The sequence below is a fragment of the Idiotropiscis lumnitzeri genome, chromosome 12 (genome assembly GCF_059441095.1).
Source record: "Idiotropiscis lumnitzeri isolate Australia: NSW breed Sydney's pygmy pipehorse chromosome 12, RoL_Ilum_1.0, whole genome shotgun sequence".
NCBI classification, from domain to species: Eukaryota; Metazoa; Chordata; class Actinopteri; order Syngnathiformes; family Syngnathidae; genus Idiotropiscis; species Idiotropiscis lumnitzeri.
In genome coordinates, this window is record NC_142402.1 from 9,852,152 (window position 1) to 9,867,982 (window position 15,831).

General features: G+C 39.6%; 2 protein-coding genes across 4 annotated transcripts; one reads left to right on the top strand and one right to left on the bottom strand.

Moving 5' to 3' along the window:
• Positions 1-812: 812 nt before the first annotated feature.
• glmna (glomulin, FKBP associated protein a) lies at positions 813-7,253 on the bottom strand. Of its 3 annotated transcripts, none has more exons than XM_088311047.1 (19): positions 7,211-7,251; positions 6,875-6,936; positions 6,452-6,577; positions 5,642-5,755; positions 5,466-5,574; positions 5,068-5,362; positions 4,882-4,981; positions 4,473-4,654; positions 3,690-3,743; positions 3,467-3,497; positions 3,280-3,369; positions 3,142-3,183; positions 2,763-2,836; positions 2,345-2,429; positions 2,152-2,261; positions 1,866-1,929; positions 1,272-1,407; positions 1,127-1,197; positions 813-1,046 (listed from the first exon to the last, which is right to left on the bottom strand). In XM_088311047.1, exons 2-19 carry the CDS (start codon positions 6,911-6,913, stop codon positions 957-959), a joined length of 1,812 nt encoding a protein of 603 aa, XP_088167173.1. In that variant the 5' UTR covers positions 6,914-6,936; positions 7,211-7,251; the 3' UTR covers positions 813-956. The 3 variants fall into 3 exon arrangements, with proteins under 3 accessions (XP_088167173.1, XP_088167174.1, XP_088167172.1); XM_088311048.1 differs by having other exon boundaries at positions 7,152-7,239; XM_088311046.1 differs by having other exon boundaries at positions 6,875-7,253.
• A 15-nt stretch (positions 7,254-7,268) lies between these two features.
• Positions 7,269-15,122, top strand: rpap2 (RNA polymerase II associated protein 2). Its single transcript, XM_088311049.1, has 12 exons — positions 7,269-7,372; positions 7,442-7,487; positions 8,112-8,226; positions 8,362-8,460; positions 8,702-8,767; positions 8,865-8,953; positions 9,366-9,401; positions 9,791-10,733; positions 11,108-11,205; positions 11,679-11,759; positions 12,813-12,881; positions 14,892-15,122. The coding sequence occupies exons 1-12, from the start codon at positions 7,306-7,308 to the stop codon at positions 15,034-15,036; spliced, it is 1,854 nt and encodes a 617-aa protein (XP_088167175.1). The 5' UTR covers positions 7,269-7,305; the 3' UTR covers positions 15,037-15,122.
• The last annotated feature ends 709 nt before the right edge of the window (positions 15,123-15,831 follow it).

Genomic DNA, 15,831 nt, shown 5'->3' on the forward strand with positions numbered 1-15,831 from the left:
TGGTGTAGAAGAGTAAATTAAAACTATTATTTGAAAAAGCTAATGGTATGACTTCAGACTGGGGTGGGCAAAGTATAAAACCATTCTTTACTACAGCTCACTGAACAGATAAATTATAGTCTTGCAATGTTTGTTGCCTTAATTTATTTAGATAAATTGTCATTTATCTATTGGAATAGGTTAACAATTAACTATAAAAACATGACAACAAAAATGTAATTTGAGAACGTTTCATTTATTTTAATAAATAATTGGTAAATTTGTTCTGACTAAATTATAACAAAACTAAGTACTTCCCCCCCCCCACCCCCAGAATTGATTAGTTATTTTTTGGGGCATTTTTTTATCTCATGAAATGAGTTGGTTAACCAATTTATTGTAAATAAAAAAGTAATCAAACTTTAATTTTATTAAATGTAGGCAAATTAATAATGAAACTGGCCTAGTCAGCTTTGTTATACACATCTACAGTAAATTTAGAGTCTTAAAAATGAACATAGATTTGATATATTTTGCAGATTTTTTTTAAACCTCATCTACAAATGATATGGCCCATCCGTTCATATAAAAAAAAAAAAATCAAACATCGTCCTTGCTCCCAAAAGTTTTCCCACCCTTGCCTGAAGAAGCATCAGTGTTCTCCACCATCTATCAAATTTTATTTTAAAGGAAGTGTTCAGATAATTTATTTGCTAAAAGAAAACCTACCCGTCTGTCTGGTAGGACTTCTCTATTAAAATGGAAGAGGAAAAAAACAGTATGGCTGGTATCTATTTTCCTGTGTGCAGCAAGATGACACATTTACAAATTGATGCTTTCAAAATTGTTCCAAATGGCCATAATTTAATTACGTATAGAAAACATGTCTTACACTGCTAATAGCACTGCATTCTACAGAAATGGTATAAATGTCATTTCCATGATTGAAATGAAACAAGTGAAAATGTTGCTGATGTTCAGATGGAGCTCTTCACCTCCGTGAGCTCCTCTACCCGTACCAGTACGCTCTCCATCATGTCAAAGGTGTGCAGGGCTGAATGGAGTGCCTGGTGGGTAACAAATTAGAATCATGTCATTACAATGCTCTTCCAAGTATAATTCAAACAAAAATATCACAAGCAATCACCTGAATCTGAGACTCCGAGGTCATGTGTGGCAGCTTCTCCTCACCGACGGACACGGAAATCACTGATGTCTCTGGAAAGGAAGGTACGGCACAATAACAAGAACTTAGTAATAAGTACATTATTACATGTAAGTGTTGGACTGACCTTTGACATTCTTCTTGTTGTTCTCCATGGTGTTGCTGAGCTCCTTCTCATAGTGCGCTCTAGACATGTTAATCCCAACACGCAGGGGTTTCATAAACACATCTTCTATTTTATATAGCGTTGTCCAGATCCCTGTCTGGAACATTGAAAATGGAAATTACTGGATAAATTTTACTTTTTTTTTTATACCAGTGATTCTATACATTTTGTTAACTGTGATGTCATTTTCAGTCAGTGGCAAAATGGCCACCTCCTGAGACTGCTAAATATGGGTAGATTTTGCTGCTTAACTCATATTCCACAAACACAATATTGATCAGAATGCTGTGTTTCGACTCATGGGGCTACATGGAACATAATCGTGTAAAAAAAAACAAAAAAAATTGGGGGACAGCGAGTGACCTAATGTTCAAACTGCGTAATAGTTGAGGAATAAAATCTAGTTTTTGATGAACGCCTACATTATTGTTTCTGAATGTTGGTCATGATAATGGTACTTGGAGGGTCAGGTGTTTTTTTAGGTGGTACTTGTGAAAATTAAGGCACTAATGTAGATATAATAGTTGCAGAATGTTGTGTTGTGTTGAAGCGCACCTTGTTCTCTGTCACTTTGTCTCTTATGATGAGGTAACGCAGCAGATTCAGAGCCTCCATTAATCTGGTGGAAAACAACGCAGAAAAAAAAATTTACTACTACAACTACTACTTCAATTACAATTTAGCCCTACAAGTCCCAAAATGAGACCTAGATATAAAAATAGAAAAGTATGCCAGTCATTCTATTAGTATGCCCTCACTGTTCTACTAGCAGCACTAGTAACTAGTGCACTAAATTGCCATACTAGTGAGGAGAACGAGCGCACTAGTACATGGACCTTACCTGTCCAGGTACTGCAGGAGGTCGGTCTCCGGGCCGTCGGGGAGAGTGAAGACCAATTGCAGCAGAGGGAGCAAGCGAAAGCCCTCAAACCAGATGTTGCCATTCCCAGGCTGCATACAAGTGCACAAAACAAAGATGATGAGAGGAAAAACGCCAGGTGACACCGGGAGTGATGTCGAACGAGCCGCCTCACCCGCAAGGCCACATCGATCTGACTTCTGATGTTTTTGATGATGTAGCCTTCTACTCCGGAGTGATTACTTGTTTTCAGCATGAACCTGAAACGGGGTGACCAGGTTAAAAAGTGGTACTCTAAAATGCAGTGCATTTGGAAAGTATTCAGAGTGCTTCACTTTGGTTATTTTGATGGAATAAATCCATCCATCTGTTATAAATTCAGTCAATATCAATAATAAAAAGCTATTTTTGGAAAGGGAAAAAAATCATATTGTCATTATGGGATGTTGTGTTATAAATTCTGAGGGGGAAAAAACATTTTATTCATTTTGGAATAACGCTGCAACAAAATGTGGAAGACGTGAAGCGTTCAGAATACTTTATAGATACAGTATATACCGACGTAACTTTTAAGGCAGGGAGGAGGAACGTACCTGAAAAAATTGTACTTGGCTTCAAGATTGAACTTCTCAATGCTTAGCTGGAACACCTTCAAACCTTTGCATCTCTGAGATTCAACAGTATGCAATTGATGTTAATGCACATGAGCCACAACAATAACTATTCAATTCAATATAAGAATTAGAAGTTTCGAAATGATTTATCTTCATCTTGATTTTTATATTCCCAAAACTTAGCATTTCAACTGGAGTGTGTTGACTTTTTTTTTTTTTTTTTTAGATCTGCTGTGCATTTATTCACCTTTTGAGTTACTATCTTTCCCCAAATTTGTTGCAGTTCTTTTATTGGCTCTCACTACAGTTGCAAATGTGGTAGGATGATGGCATTGGCCTTGGGAAAAGATCCACTTACCAAATCACGTCTTGGACAAATGGTCATGACCTTGGTTAAGTTCTATAAACAAGCAGATAAACAGTTACTGGGATGTACTTTTAGCCAGGCAAAATCATAGTTGCACATCAAAAGAAAAAAACGTTTATCAAAGTTTACCTGAGGCACAGTAAGGAATGTTTTAATTTCCAGCAGTTCTGAAGGCAAACTGTTATCTTCCACACGCACAAGACACTTTTCATAAAGCTCCTGCGGCATAACATACACATTGGATCAACGAGCTACAACTTGTTTTTATATTTGTGTGTATTCAACACATTATATATATATATATTTCATAACTTACCAGTCCTTTCTGAATCCTGAACTCTTCACTTCTAAAAATAAAAAAACATCAATCAAAATGATCTAAGGAGATAATGCTGACAAGCGCCACATATTATATGAGCAATTTCTAGCACTACTATAAATCACAGATGTGTCAAATGAATGACCCATGGGTTGGGTTTGAATGTTTTTTATATACTATATACTACAATATTTAAGAAGGAGTAGTGGAATTCATTCACCTGGACAGCAGGAGGCTGACGTGATCCATATTACACTGGAGACAGAACACAGGACTGCAAGACAGAGCACCGTATAAGCATGGGCACAATTTATCATTCTGCAGCTATATATATCATGGCTGTATTCATCTTAGTATCACCAAAATCTGACTAATTGAAATATTCCTGTGATAAATACCTTGCAAGAAAACCTCCAACTCTTTTATTTCCGTAATAATTGTGGGCTATTCATTCTTTTTAATTTCCTCTGTGAATATATTTATCCCCTCTTTTGAAAACTGCTTTAACAGGCTCATCGAGGCCCAGCGACAACTCAGTGACTGTTCTTGGCCCACGGTTTTAAAGACCTGCAACGATTTAGTGGGAGTTACTCGCATCGATTTTCACAGCTGAAAAATGTACCGTGGTAATCCGTAGGCGTAAGAACGATGCTTGACAAAGTAGCATCAATTTATCCTGGTAGGAGCAGTGGCATTTGATTGACAGTAGAGCTCGCTTTGGTTTCAACTGATATTTCATGAGTCTTGAAGTCTTGTTTTATTAATTTGGCAATTTTGTAAATCACACAAATTTGGCAGAATTGTTAACAACTAGGGATGGGTGGTTACCGGTGCCAGGTATCGAGCCGAGTCTTATTTCAGTGTGTCAGGCACTCGCAAAGGCTGCTGATAACAGACATCCATGCTTAAGCAAATGGACATCCCTAATAACAATCCGCTCATCTGTGGTGTTTCTAATTAAAAAGAGATTTATTTTCACTTGACGGGAACTTTAGGGTCTTACTTGAAGACACAAGGGAAGGTGTCAACAGCGAGGTGATGAACGAACACAAGGTGAGCCAGGCTGGCAAGGGACTCTTTGGGATAGCGCACTTCCTCCTCTAAAAAGCCTGCCGCCTCTTTCCTCTTGGATAGAGGCCGATACACGAGGCTCGGCGTAGACTCGCCGATAGCGTTGAGGTAGTTCTGTAAGATGCACACATAAGCGCAGTCAGCTGCAAAGCCTTATTGAAGTGTGGTTGAGTTGGAGCCCATCGCAGCTGCATTTTTGTGCTGCCAATAATGAGCTCACAATATTTGCACTTAAATGTGTTTTTATGGAATATTAACTCATTCAGTTATTTTAGTCAAATGGAATCCAACTACAGAAAATTGGATGGATGGCGATTGAAAAAATTAGGTTCGAGTCATACCAAAATCTCTGTGGCAAAATCCCTCAGAGGAGACGAAGCCAAAGCGTCAGGGTCATAAAGTTGCACCTCCAGAAGAGGACGCCATAAAGTACTCATACAGCTGCAAGACAAGATAGAAACACCATTCAATCGGAGATAAGGAGGTCAACACAGAGAATAAAGGGAAAACTCAAACTTAATACTCACAACTTCAGAAGCTCTGTCCTCAGCTCCTCTTGATCCAATAACACCCCGTCAAGTTTGCCAGACTTTTTGGAGCTTTTGCTCGGCTTGCAGTCGCCTGTGCAGGGCTCCCGTTTCGCTTCTTGGATGAAGGGCTTGACAAAAGTAGTCAGGTCAGAGCAGCAACGACCAAGCAGGAAGGTGTCGTCCTCCTCCTGCTCTTTGGTGTGAGGGACAGGCAGTTTGGCAACCTGCTCCAGGGCGGAGGACAAAGCCATGCCCAAAGACGGCGCCTTACGGCTGCCCAGACGCAGCAACACTGATGACATCAAGAGACAAAAAAGTCACAAGAGATTTTCCCGATGTAAAATATGTGCCTTGGCGCAATGAAGGTCAGGAAACACTGACATGAAATCCCAAACCTTTCTGCAAAGGCTTCAAAAGCACATGGAGGCTCTCCGCTATGGCGACAGGTTCCTCCTGCTCCAACTGCTCCAATAAGCCAATCAGCAACTCTTTAGGTCTGCAAGTCTGAAATTGAACAACTATTAAATTAGCATTTGTTCAAAAACCAAGACACAATTTGATATATTTTAACCTCAAGTAGGTGATTGAAAATGGCCAGACAGTGAGGAAGGTTCTTGTCCTCCTTCTTCAAAAGAACCTGAACCAGAGGAGGCAGCAGGTTCCACCCCATATATCTCACCATCTCCTACATAGGAGCAGACATTTTTTTTTTAAATATTTTTTCACAGTCTACATCTGAATTTGGAGTTGCAAGTTTAAGCGAGGTATTACATATGCCGCAATATGCCGGAAAGCTCTGACATTTACAGGAAGACATGCAACATAATAGAAGAAGAAGAGGCAGAGAAGGTCCTCATCTAAGCTCTTGTAATAGTCGTTTATTTCCACAAAGCGGAACGATGCCTTTGAATATTGTTTTAGGTGCGCGTTACTTCTCCACGTGTGTCAAAGAAGCAGTTGTTTAGTTGGCTGTGATATCTGTGCTAATTTTCTTTAGCCCACCTGTTGCTTTTTATATTCTATGGAATCATTAAGCTAACGGGGATAATTACATGAAATTATATGGTTTGATTGAACTTTTTGGTGTTTAAATATACAATGTTTAATTCCCTTTTGTAGTTTGTGTCAGTTTTACCTTAAACTTCAATTGGACGTGGGCAAGTGCTTGACACAGGATTGCTTTGCCTACATTTGTTTCCTCAATGGGATGTTTAATGAAATATGCCATTTCTTGACAGCCAGAGTGTGACAACAGGTGCCAAGGAATAAGAATAGCTTGAAAGTTTTTACGTGTGTGTGTATAGGGTTATCAAAACTACTGAAATGATTTTGAGCGATCTATTTATTGATCTCTGTGGGTCTGGAACGAATATGTTTATACCTGATTTGTGTCATCCAGGACAATACTGAGCACTTGAGCACTGTTTCCCTCCTCGATGCATGACCGACCAGCAGTCATAAAGACGCCGTGATCTTCGGTGGTGTAGCTGTCAGCCGGGAGGGCTTGCTGGATGGAAGAAACACAAATGGATGAAAAACATCTCACATTGAAATGTTATAACTTCGTTGATGTATAGTTACAGGCAGAGAATTCAATGGCTCTTCAATGAGATGACAATTAACCTGTGTATTCACTTTTTGTGGCATTTCTGTTTGGTAGTGTGGTGTGCCATGATTCAAATTTCAAAATATTTATAGAACAATAAAGGCTGGAAGCCAATGGACTAGATTATGGAACACACAACACGGTTACAATTTAATGAAAATGTAGAATTTTTGTAAACAATTAAAAGTTTGAACTTACACATCTTTGGACCACATCACTGAACTGATCCAGAGCCATTGCTTTTGTTCTCACACGGTACTCTGAAACACGAAATGACGAACAATTCAGGGGAAATAATGCGCTCGTCATACGTATCGAAACGAAAGATAGTAAAAATGTAGTACACTGTTAATTGTAAACAGTCGAGTCAATGCTAGCTTTGACGCATCATTAGCTTAGATACTGAGTACACAATAAGGTACACACTAACACAAATGTACACTCCTTGCTTTCTAAAAATATTTCAAATACTTGCATATATAAATACTCGTGTAGTTAATACGTTACGAGTACAATGTGAACAGACTTGATTACATTGTGCAATAAAAAAAAACCCACGCCGGGTCAGGAATGGAAATTTGGCTCATCTGAGTTGCCGTAGCTCTGTGACGTCACGGGTTAGAGTTGAAATGGTGCCAAACAGAATCAACATGGCGTCGGAAGAGGAAAGAGTTGCCTCAAAAGCGACGAAAAAAGGTAATTTAAGAGTTTGTTTTCACAAATTACTTGCCCTTTGTTCACTGTGATGTCTGTTTGTCGTGGTAGGTGGAAAACATGCCAAGATGTGGTGTGCGGAAGAAGAAGGGAGAAGGTTTTTATCAAGGCTTTTTAATTTGTGTGTATTGGGGTGTCTGTTTCTCTAAACCTTTTTGAGCCAAGGCTTATTTTTACATTATAAAACTCAAAGGTTTGTGATTACGATGGGTGGCCGTTGTATTAAATAAGTGGAAGTCCTGATTCGAATAAAAAGTACAGACTCTTAAATGTTCTTATATGCAGTTGTAAAAAAATATATATATGAAAACACTATTTGAGTTAACTTGTCAGTTGTGCACAATATCTGTTTTGATAACTTGGCACAACGAACAAAATGGTTTCACTCTTTTACCAAGTTGCATAGTGCATTTTGGCTAACTGCCGGAAAAACATCAAGAAAAAGAATCACCTCATACATTAGTTTTTTTTTCCCCTTCAGCTCTGACAGGATTTATGAACGTCATTAGATGGTGGTATTTGGCTGAGAAAAGAGAATACCTTTTTCACATTCCTTGCCTGTCACTATATCTCCCCGGCATACATAAGAGTAAATGTGTCATAATTTTCTGATTGCTTACTGATTAAGGAGTATTGGAGAATTCAATGTTACACGTTAATTGCTGTGTTGTTTTTCATTAGCTTTGTTACAGTACTGTAATGCTTGTATGTATGTACTCAGGAGAGAAGCCATCCGGGAGACACTGAGGGAGAGACTGGAATTGGAGAAGAGAGCCCTTCAAGTGGTGGAGCGTCTCCTAGAGGACAGCGTGTCTGATGACTTCTTACTCGATTGTGTGAGTTAAACCCAATTTTCTTTACTCTGACCTCCAATTTAAAGTCAAGAGTAACTATTCTATGGTTCCAAGGCGTTTAGACTTTAATGGATTTATAATTCATATTTCTTAACATTTTATTGTTTTCCCATACAGGCCAAGTTTATCACCGGCGCCAATTACAAAGATGCTGTGGAGGAAAGATTCATCACCAAATTGTGTGGTTATCCTTTATGTTCGAATAAACTGGGAAAGGTATGTGCATCCGATTATTATATGTTTACAGTGTTGCGTTATTTTTCGCAGGTTATACGTTGTAATTTTTGACAGGTCTGAGGGAAGAAAAATAGCGAGGTAAAACTGCAGTAGATTAAGTTCTGGTCACAAATGAAAATCTGCGATAGCTGAATCCACACCAAACCGCAAAGTAGCGCCAAAACACCGTAATGCCAAATGTAGAATAAAGGTGTCATTCTTGAATTTGTTTACCTTACAGATCCCAAAGCAACAGTACAAAATCTCGACTAAGACCAACAAGGTGTATGACATCACAGAGCGCAAGGTGAGTGCTGCTGTATGTGGCAGAATAGAATAATTTGGGAAATATACAGGACATGTTGCAACCAAACATGCTGTGCTTTGCCTTTCTCTCTGTGTAGTGTTTTTGCAGTAACTTTTGCTATAAAGCATCCAAAGAATTTGAGCTACAGATATCAAAAACACCACTTTGGCTCAGGCAGGATGAAAGGTATGTGTGCCATACTCCAATTTCAAACACAACTATGACTTCACATTTTCAAATGCATTTATTGTAGGGCCACACAAAAAAAAGAAATCAAATGAATTTAATTATTGAATCAGATTTGTTATAAACATTTCAAACGATCACTTCATTTAGTTATGTCCAATTTATTCATAAGAATGATAGTAAGCCTGCAAATTAGTATTTAATATTTAATTACGTCTACTTCAGTTGCCTCAAATAAGCATTTCGTCATACCTAAAATATGGCCTCAATTTCTTTCCCTCCCATGTCTTGGGTTCTGCATTATTCTCTTGATTCCATCACTTTGTTCTTGTTATTTTAACGGCCTTAGTATTGCTACTTATACAGTAAGTGTGCACAACGCTTAGGTGAAAATAATTTTATTGTCTTGCAGACCTCCAGAAATCAAACTGAGGAAGAAAGGAGACATGTATGTATATTTACGTCAGTGACAACATTCCGTCACTGTATGTTTTATTTTTCTTTATAATAACTCATTAGGGTGAGTGCAGCCCTCACATTTTGTAAGTATTTTTTTCTTTTCATGGTACAGCAGTGATGAAATGACGCTTTGCTACAATGTCCAGTTCAACAAAAGTGAGTACACCCCCAAAGGGAAAATGTCCTAACAGGGCCAATCGGTTTTCTTCTCTGCTGTCGTTTGACTCATCAGTGTCAATAGGTACCAGTTATGAATGAGGAGCAGTTGTGTCGAAAAGTGTCATTTCTTCAATGCAGTCGCATGAAAAGAAGTATTTACAAAAAAGTATTCACAATTGTGTGATACTGTATATAACCAAAAATATATCTTGTGTCCAGTGGGAGTTCTGGTGAGGAGGTGTGTCTGACAGCAAAGCGCCTCCAGGAAACGGACATTGAACAACTGCTGAATATTCAGCATGAGAACCATCAAGAGCGTTGCTTCACACACAGCAACAGCGACAGTAGCGATGACGAAAGGGATCAGGACTTTATTTCCAGCGTGGTCTCCCAGGAACGCAGACCCAAGGTGCACTGGGGTGACCGGCCGCAACGTAAAAATGAAGGCGAGGGAGTTGGACGGATGCAGGCAGACAGGAGAAAGGTAGTGAGCAGACGATGTCAACAAAAGCAGAGAGCGCATAAGGAAGACAAAATGAAGCGGGCTGAGTCTTTTGCACATGAGACGAATCATGAAGAATTTCACGAGCCAGCCAAAGTGGAAGAGGCGATAGATCAACTGATTTCATGCAGCCTCCACGCTGCATCACCACCTCCAAGCTCTCCTATTTCGGAATCAATTCATTCACAACACGGCAGAGAGCCGGCCGAGTTAAATGAAGACAGCAAGCCGAGCCTCAACATCGTCCAGGTGGGGATGAGTAAGAAAGGGGCGACTGGGTTACGTAGCCTTCTCAAGAACCGTACCCCCGAAGCAAATCACAACCCGTTAGGACAGACACTCCTTGAATCCTTAAGAAAGACACTCAACGAATGGCTCACCGACGAGAGCCTTAAATTCTTGCACGGCGCTGACTGTACTCTTGACTCATCCTCTATATTCCTGAAAGAAGAAGAAGAGGTGGAGGAACTTGATGAAGATGACCTTGAGGATGATTTGACTGAGGACAATGGAGGAGGGGAGCGGAGGATCGCCAGAGCGGCGGTTCCAGACTATGAAGCGCTCAAAAGGGAAACCCAGCAGATGGTGCTCAAAGTCAGAGAGTTTTACAGAGGCACCTGGATTGTGTCTGAGGACGCGGAGGGGACAAATGGAGACGTGGTGAGTGAGCAGAGAATTATGAGAGTGAAAGTTAGTGGCCACAAGGGGGCGTTGATTAAAAACATTAGCGAGGCAAGTATGTGTCAGAGATTTTTCTGGTTTCGCCTGGAGTCTTATCCTCCAAGTTTCAAGGAAGTCAGAGCAAGTTACTTTAGCAAAAAAATCAGTTCTAAGTCAAGTCTTGCAATCTTGCTCAGTGGCAACATATATTAGCACACCTTGCTTAAATCTAACTCAAGTCCCCAACTTTTTCATTTTTCTATCAAAGTGTCGTTCTATGCTGCCAATACTTTGATCGTTAACACATTTTTAAATCTCTGATTTAAAAAAAATAATTGTCATGTGCTTGTTTGTTTCACTGTGCGATCTTCCAGGACCAGAGCACAAGTGACTCTCCAGCTCTGCCATTGGTTGACTCCAAAGCTCAGCACCTCATCCAGAAGCGAATCACAGTGGGGAAGCTTGCCAGCTGGTGCGTGTCCACAATCCTCTGGATTTTATTCATGGATTGATGTTCAAATATTTGTCTTTTTGTGTGTCTCTTCCGAATGTGAATCTGTGATCTAAAGAGGTTTTACTTTGGCTTTCTGAACATGACTAACGTATCAAAGGTTATGATCATGTGTGCCGAGGAAGAGGCAGCTGAACTGTATTATGAATTAATGCTGCGCTCTGTTTACATTGTAATTGCTGCAAAAAAAAAAAAAAAAATTATGATTGATCAATTGAAATGGATAAATCTCAAAATGTTGAATATTGAAAAGCAAGTACATGTGTGAGTCCATGGTTGATTGCTAAAACTGAATTGGTGAAATTCCTGTCGGGCGGCATCGTCACCTAGTGGTCACTGTCGATCGAGCCCTGCCTAACAATTGAGGCTGGAAAAATGCTTAGGTTAATCGATTGTCTGGCTGTATGCTAATTTCTGTCATTTTTGATGCGCAGTCTCAGAAACATTGTGGGCCCGCTGAGTCTCACCCTGAGTGACATCACCAGTGACCTCAACAACCTGGTCAGGACACTCAGGTCGGTGCAACACACTCACCTGACACGCCGCCGTTGGGACATATTCATGTTTCACGGTAGTAACCGATGCCATTACTCATATTACGGGATGCTCCGCTAAATGCAAGCAATACTAAGAACTATGCTCTTGACTAATTGAGATTTAAAAAATATATATATTGAATTAATAATGATATATAACAGTTTTTTATATCATTGTCATCAGATCCTGTCATATTAGTAAATGCAGTGAGTATTAAAATATGATGAAACATCATTAATAAAAGTTCTTACAGCATTTCGTGTTGTGTAAGCAAAGTGAAACATTCAAATTGGCCAACAGAGCCAGATCGTCAAGATGACTCAGCGTGACCCTGTTGGTCAAAAACAAGGAAGTGATGGCTAATTCATAGAAAGGAGGAGAGAGTAGAAGGGAAGGGCTGTGCCAAACCCTAATTTCAAAATATTCTGTGGGCTTGAATCTCAGTTCTACCCATACTAACATGGATATTCTCCAGGTAGCTGTCTTCCTCACACATTACAAAAAGCATGAACGTTAGGTTCAATGAAGACACTAAAATGCAGAGAGGTGTAAATGTTAGTATAAATGCTCGTACAATACAATACAATATATGATGACTAGTCCGGCGTATACCGCGTCTCTCACTCAAAGTCAACTCGGACTGGCTAATGAGGGTACGATATGTGCTGTAGGAAATTAAAGAATGAAAATTACAAACATACCCTCTTGTTTCTTCCCAGTGACCGTCAGTCGTTTTCAACCGCGTCTGTGATTTAAGAGAAGTTCGGCTTCCAGGAATTCTTTTGTTTTCTGCCGAGAGGCCCCGCTGACACACTTGAACAAAAACTAAAGGATATTCGTTGCTGCCAGAGAAACATACATCATGCGCACTTGTACAGCAAAGCCGTGTTTGTTCCACTTCCTCCCACCGTTAATGCTTTAAATTCACCCAGCAATCACATTCGAGCTTTTGCACTTGCGAACATAACAATGTGTCATATGGGGGGGACTGAATTAACCTTTTTCTTGTTTTTTTTTTTTAAATATCACAGGTTGACCAACACCAACATCATCCACAAACCTCCCGAGTGGACCCTCATCGCCGTAGTGCTTCTTCATCTGTAAGTGTGGCTTCTACTTAAATCAGTGGTTCTACAACTGTGGTCCATGAGCTGTAGTATGGGTGTTGGCAAAATATTTTGCATAGGGATATGCGGCCTTTTCTGGCTCGTAAGAGTATAAATTGAGTTTGGTATGAAGGTGTTCATTTAATTTGTATGATGAGGCTTTGTTTACAAACAAAAGCAAGGAAGTCTTTAATCTCCTGCGCTGTGCCTTGGCAGCACAGCGCATGTGATGTTTTCTCGCCTGCACCATATGGCCTGCGAGGGTGCATGCACGTGTGCTCGTGGCGACGGCAGTTCACGGACAGTTCCGTGCTCCTCCCATCTGAGTACACACTCGAGCTTTGTGGCCTTATCTCAACCAGATTGTCCCACTCCAGATCCGTGAAGAAGGACGGAAAGCACACAAGCAGCCCTGTTCACCTCTCGTGTTAAACACACACACACACGCATTCATGTCAAACTGGCACTTGGGAAAAAGTTCACCTGATTTCAACTGGCTCTGATTTATGAGACCCAAGTAACTTACGTCAAGTGCCTCGCTGACCTACAAAACAACATTTGGTTATTTCAAAAGTGGACAAAATGTTTGTGTTTTAGGAAACTATCCAATGGTGAAATACAGTTGTGCCTTGACTTGTGAGTTTAATTTGTTCTGTGACCCAAACGCAGGTTGGTTTGACAAGAAAGAAAGTGCTCTACAGCATTGTATTCTGTATAAAGAAAATACATTTAAAAAAAAAAACTGACATTATAAGCACAACTAAATGTACAGAATCACACAATTTTCGCAACATGATTTCATGTTTTAATTCAGTTTAATTTGCATATGCATTAAAAGAAGATGAAGACGGTCACAATCACAACTACTCAGACTGCTGCAGTCATATTGGTCAATTTTTTTCTTAGAGGATAAAGAATATATGCCAGGCTTTGAGTACTCCTACATTGTCTACATTTATTTCTGTAATGTTTCTGTTTAAATACCTGTTGCTTAAAGGGTTATGGATTTTTTTTCACATTAATATAAATATTGTACAGCAATAAAAAAAATTGATTAACTGACAGTAAACTGTCTGTTATGCAATGCTGTACTTACACAGTACAGTTCAACAATGGATTTCTTTTTGCAACCCATCCTTTGTTATTTATTGAAAAATTCACCTATTTGATGTTTTTGTGTTCCGGCTAAAGGAATAAAAGTAATGCTTTGGCGCCATCTTTTCAGATCATTATGTCAAGGTGCAATGTGGAAGTAATTTGAGGAGCTCCATTTAGGCAAAAGTAATGCTTTGCCATACTCTTGAAGCATCTTGGTGCCTCAGAACTTTTGTTTCGTTGTTTAAGCGGCTTCATTTCTGCCTTGTCGGCTCTGATTGGTTGCTGGTAAGATGATGCATTCTCCGATAAAACACTTTTAGTTTTCAGCTCTATGACGGAAGGTGCGCTTCTGGTTCATTATCCAGTGGGTGCGTTAATTTAGATGACCTGCTGTCATTTCTTTCAATTTCCGTAGCACCCTTGTATCAGAACCAGTGCCAGTGGTACCACATGATTTCATCAGTCCCCATTCAAATCCAAGCTACTATTTCTCCACCATGAATAATTTGGTGTGGTGTGGTTGTCTATCTGCTGTGCAGCAGCTGTGGAGCTGGGCTGGCCTCTTTTGTTCAAGTCAGTTGAATAATAGATGCCCCCCCCCCCCTTTGCAACACGGGAACCTGAGGAGAACCACAGATAAACCGAACTCCACGCAGATACGTAGACAACCAGAGATGGAAGACAGGGACGGGCGGAGGGGGGCAAGTGTCTAATTAGAGATGTGCTATGTGGAATCATTGTCATCATCTTGATTAGCCACATGAGGTACATTAAGATTCAACACAAAAGCGGTCTAAAAAAAAAAAGTAAAAAACTTGAGTGTAAGTTTCTTTTTCTGTTGCATTATAGTGTTATTTCAGATTGTTAAATACAAATCTTAAATAATTATAAATCTACCCAATCCAGGTTGTCCTTCGTGTCTCCAGTGGTTGCAGATGCAATGAAGATGCCTTCATCAATTTCCCATTTAAACACCCTGATGGAGGAACTTGGCCTGCAGCAGCAAGACGTCTTGAACCTGCTTCAGGCGTTTAAACCCCCACCGCACTGACACACACACACAATACAATTCAGGGAACGGACACTTGCTGCATAACGCGTTCTGTAATTGAACCAAATAAATTTATTTTCCCTCTGGTTGTTTATTCAAGAATTATTTGGGGGTTTTCTTTCTTTCTTCGCTTGCACTTAAAACTTCTTTAGCAAACTGAACAAGTTAATACATGTAATATTCTGATGATTATGATGCTATTTTATTAAACTATGCGGGAAACACCAGTGGTCTCAGTTTACTAAAAAAAAAAAAATTTCAATCCAGGTTCCTACTTCGTATTCTTATAAGATTTAAAAAAACCAAAACAAAAAAAACACCAAACAATTGTCCGTGACTGTGCAGTTATCACACTACGACCAATTGCTCACATCCTGATCATCTGCTTCTGCAAAGTTTATTTTGCCCAAACAGACCATCCGGCGTCGCATCTTCCACAAGTCGAATCCTCCTCAGTCTGCTTATTTGTCATGTTGGCTCGTAACAACGCCTTGTTTACAATGTAGAATAAACGTTGGCACATTTTTTTTAAAGTAATTTTTAAAGTTCTTAAACAGTAGTAAATTAATTATGCAAAAAAATGTGACTGCTGCAAAGAGATTGCAGAGGTCTCCCTTTAATACTTGTCTGTTTTTATGAAACAAATATTGGGCAGCATCAGCCACATAATTGAGTGAGATGTGCACAAATCACTTCCTTGAAACTTTGAGAGCTTGGAATCTTGCATGTGTGTCCAAACAAATCACACCCAAGATTTCTCAGTTAGAAACCGCATGATGTGTACTCGCTGCATAA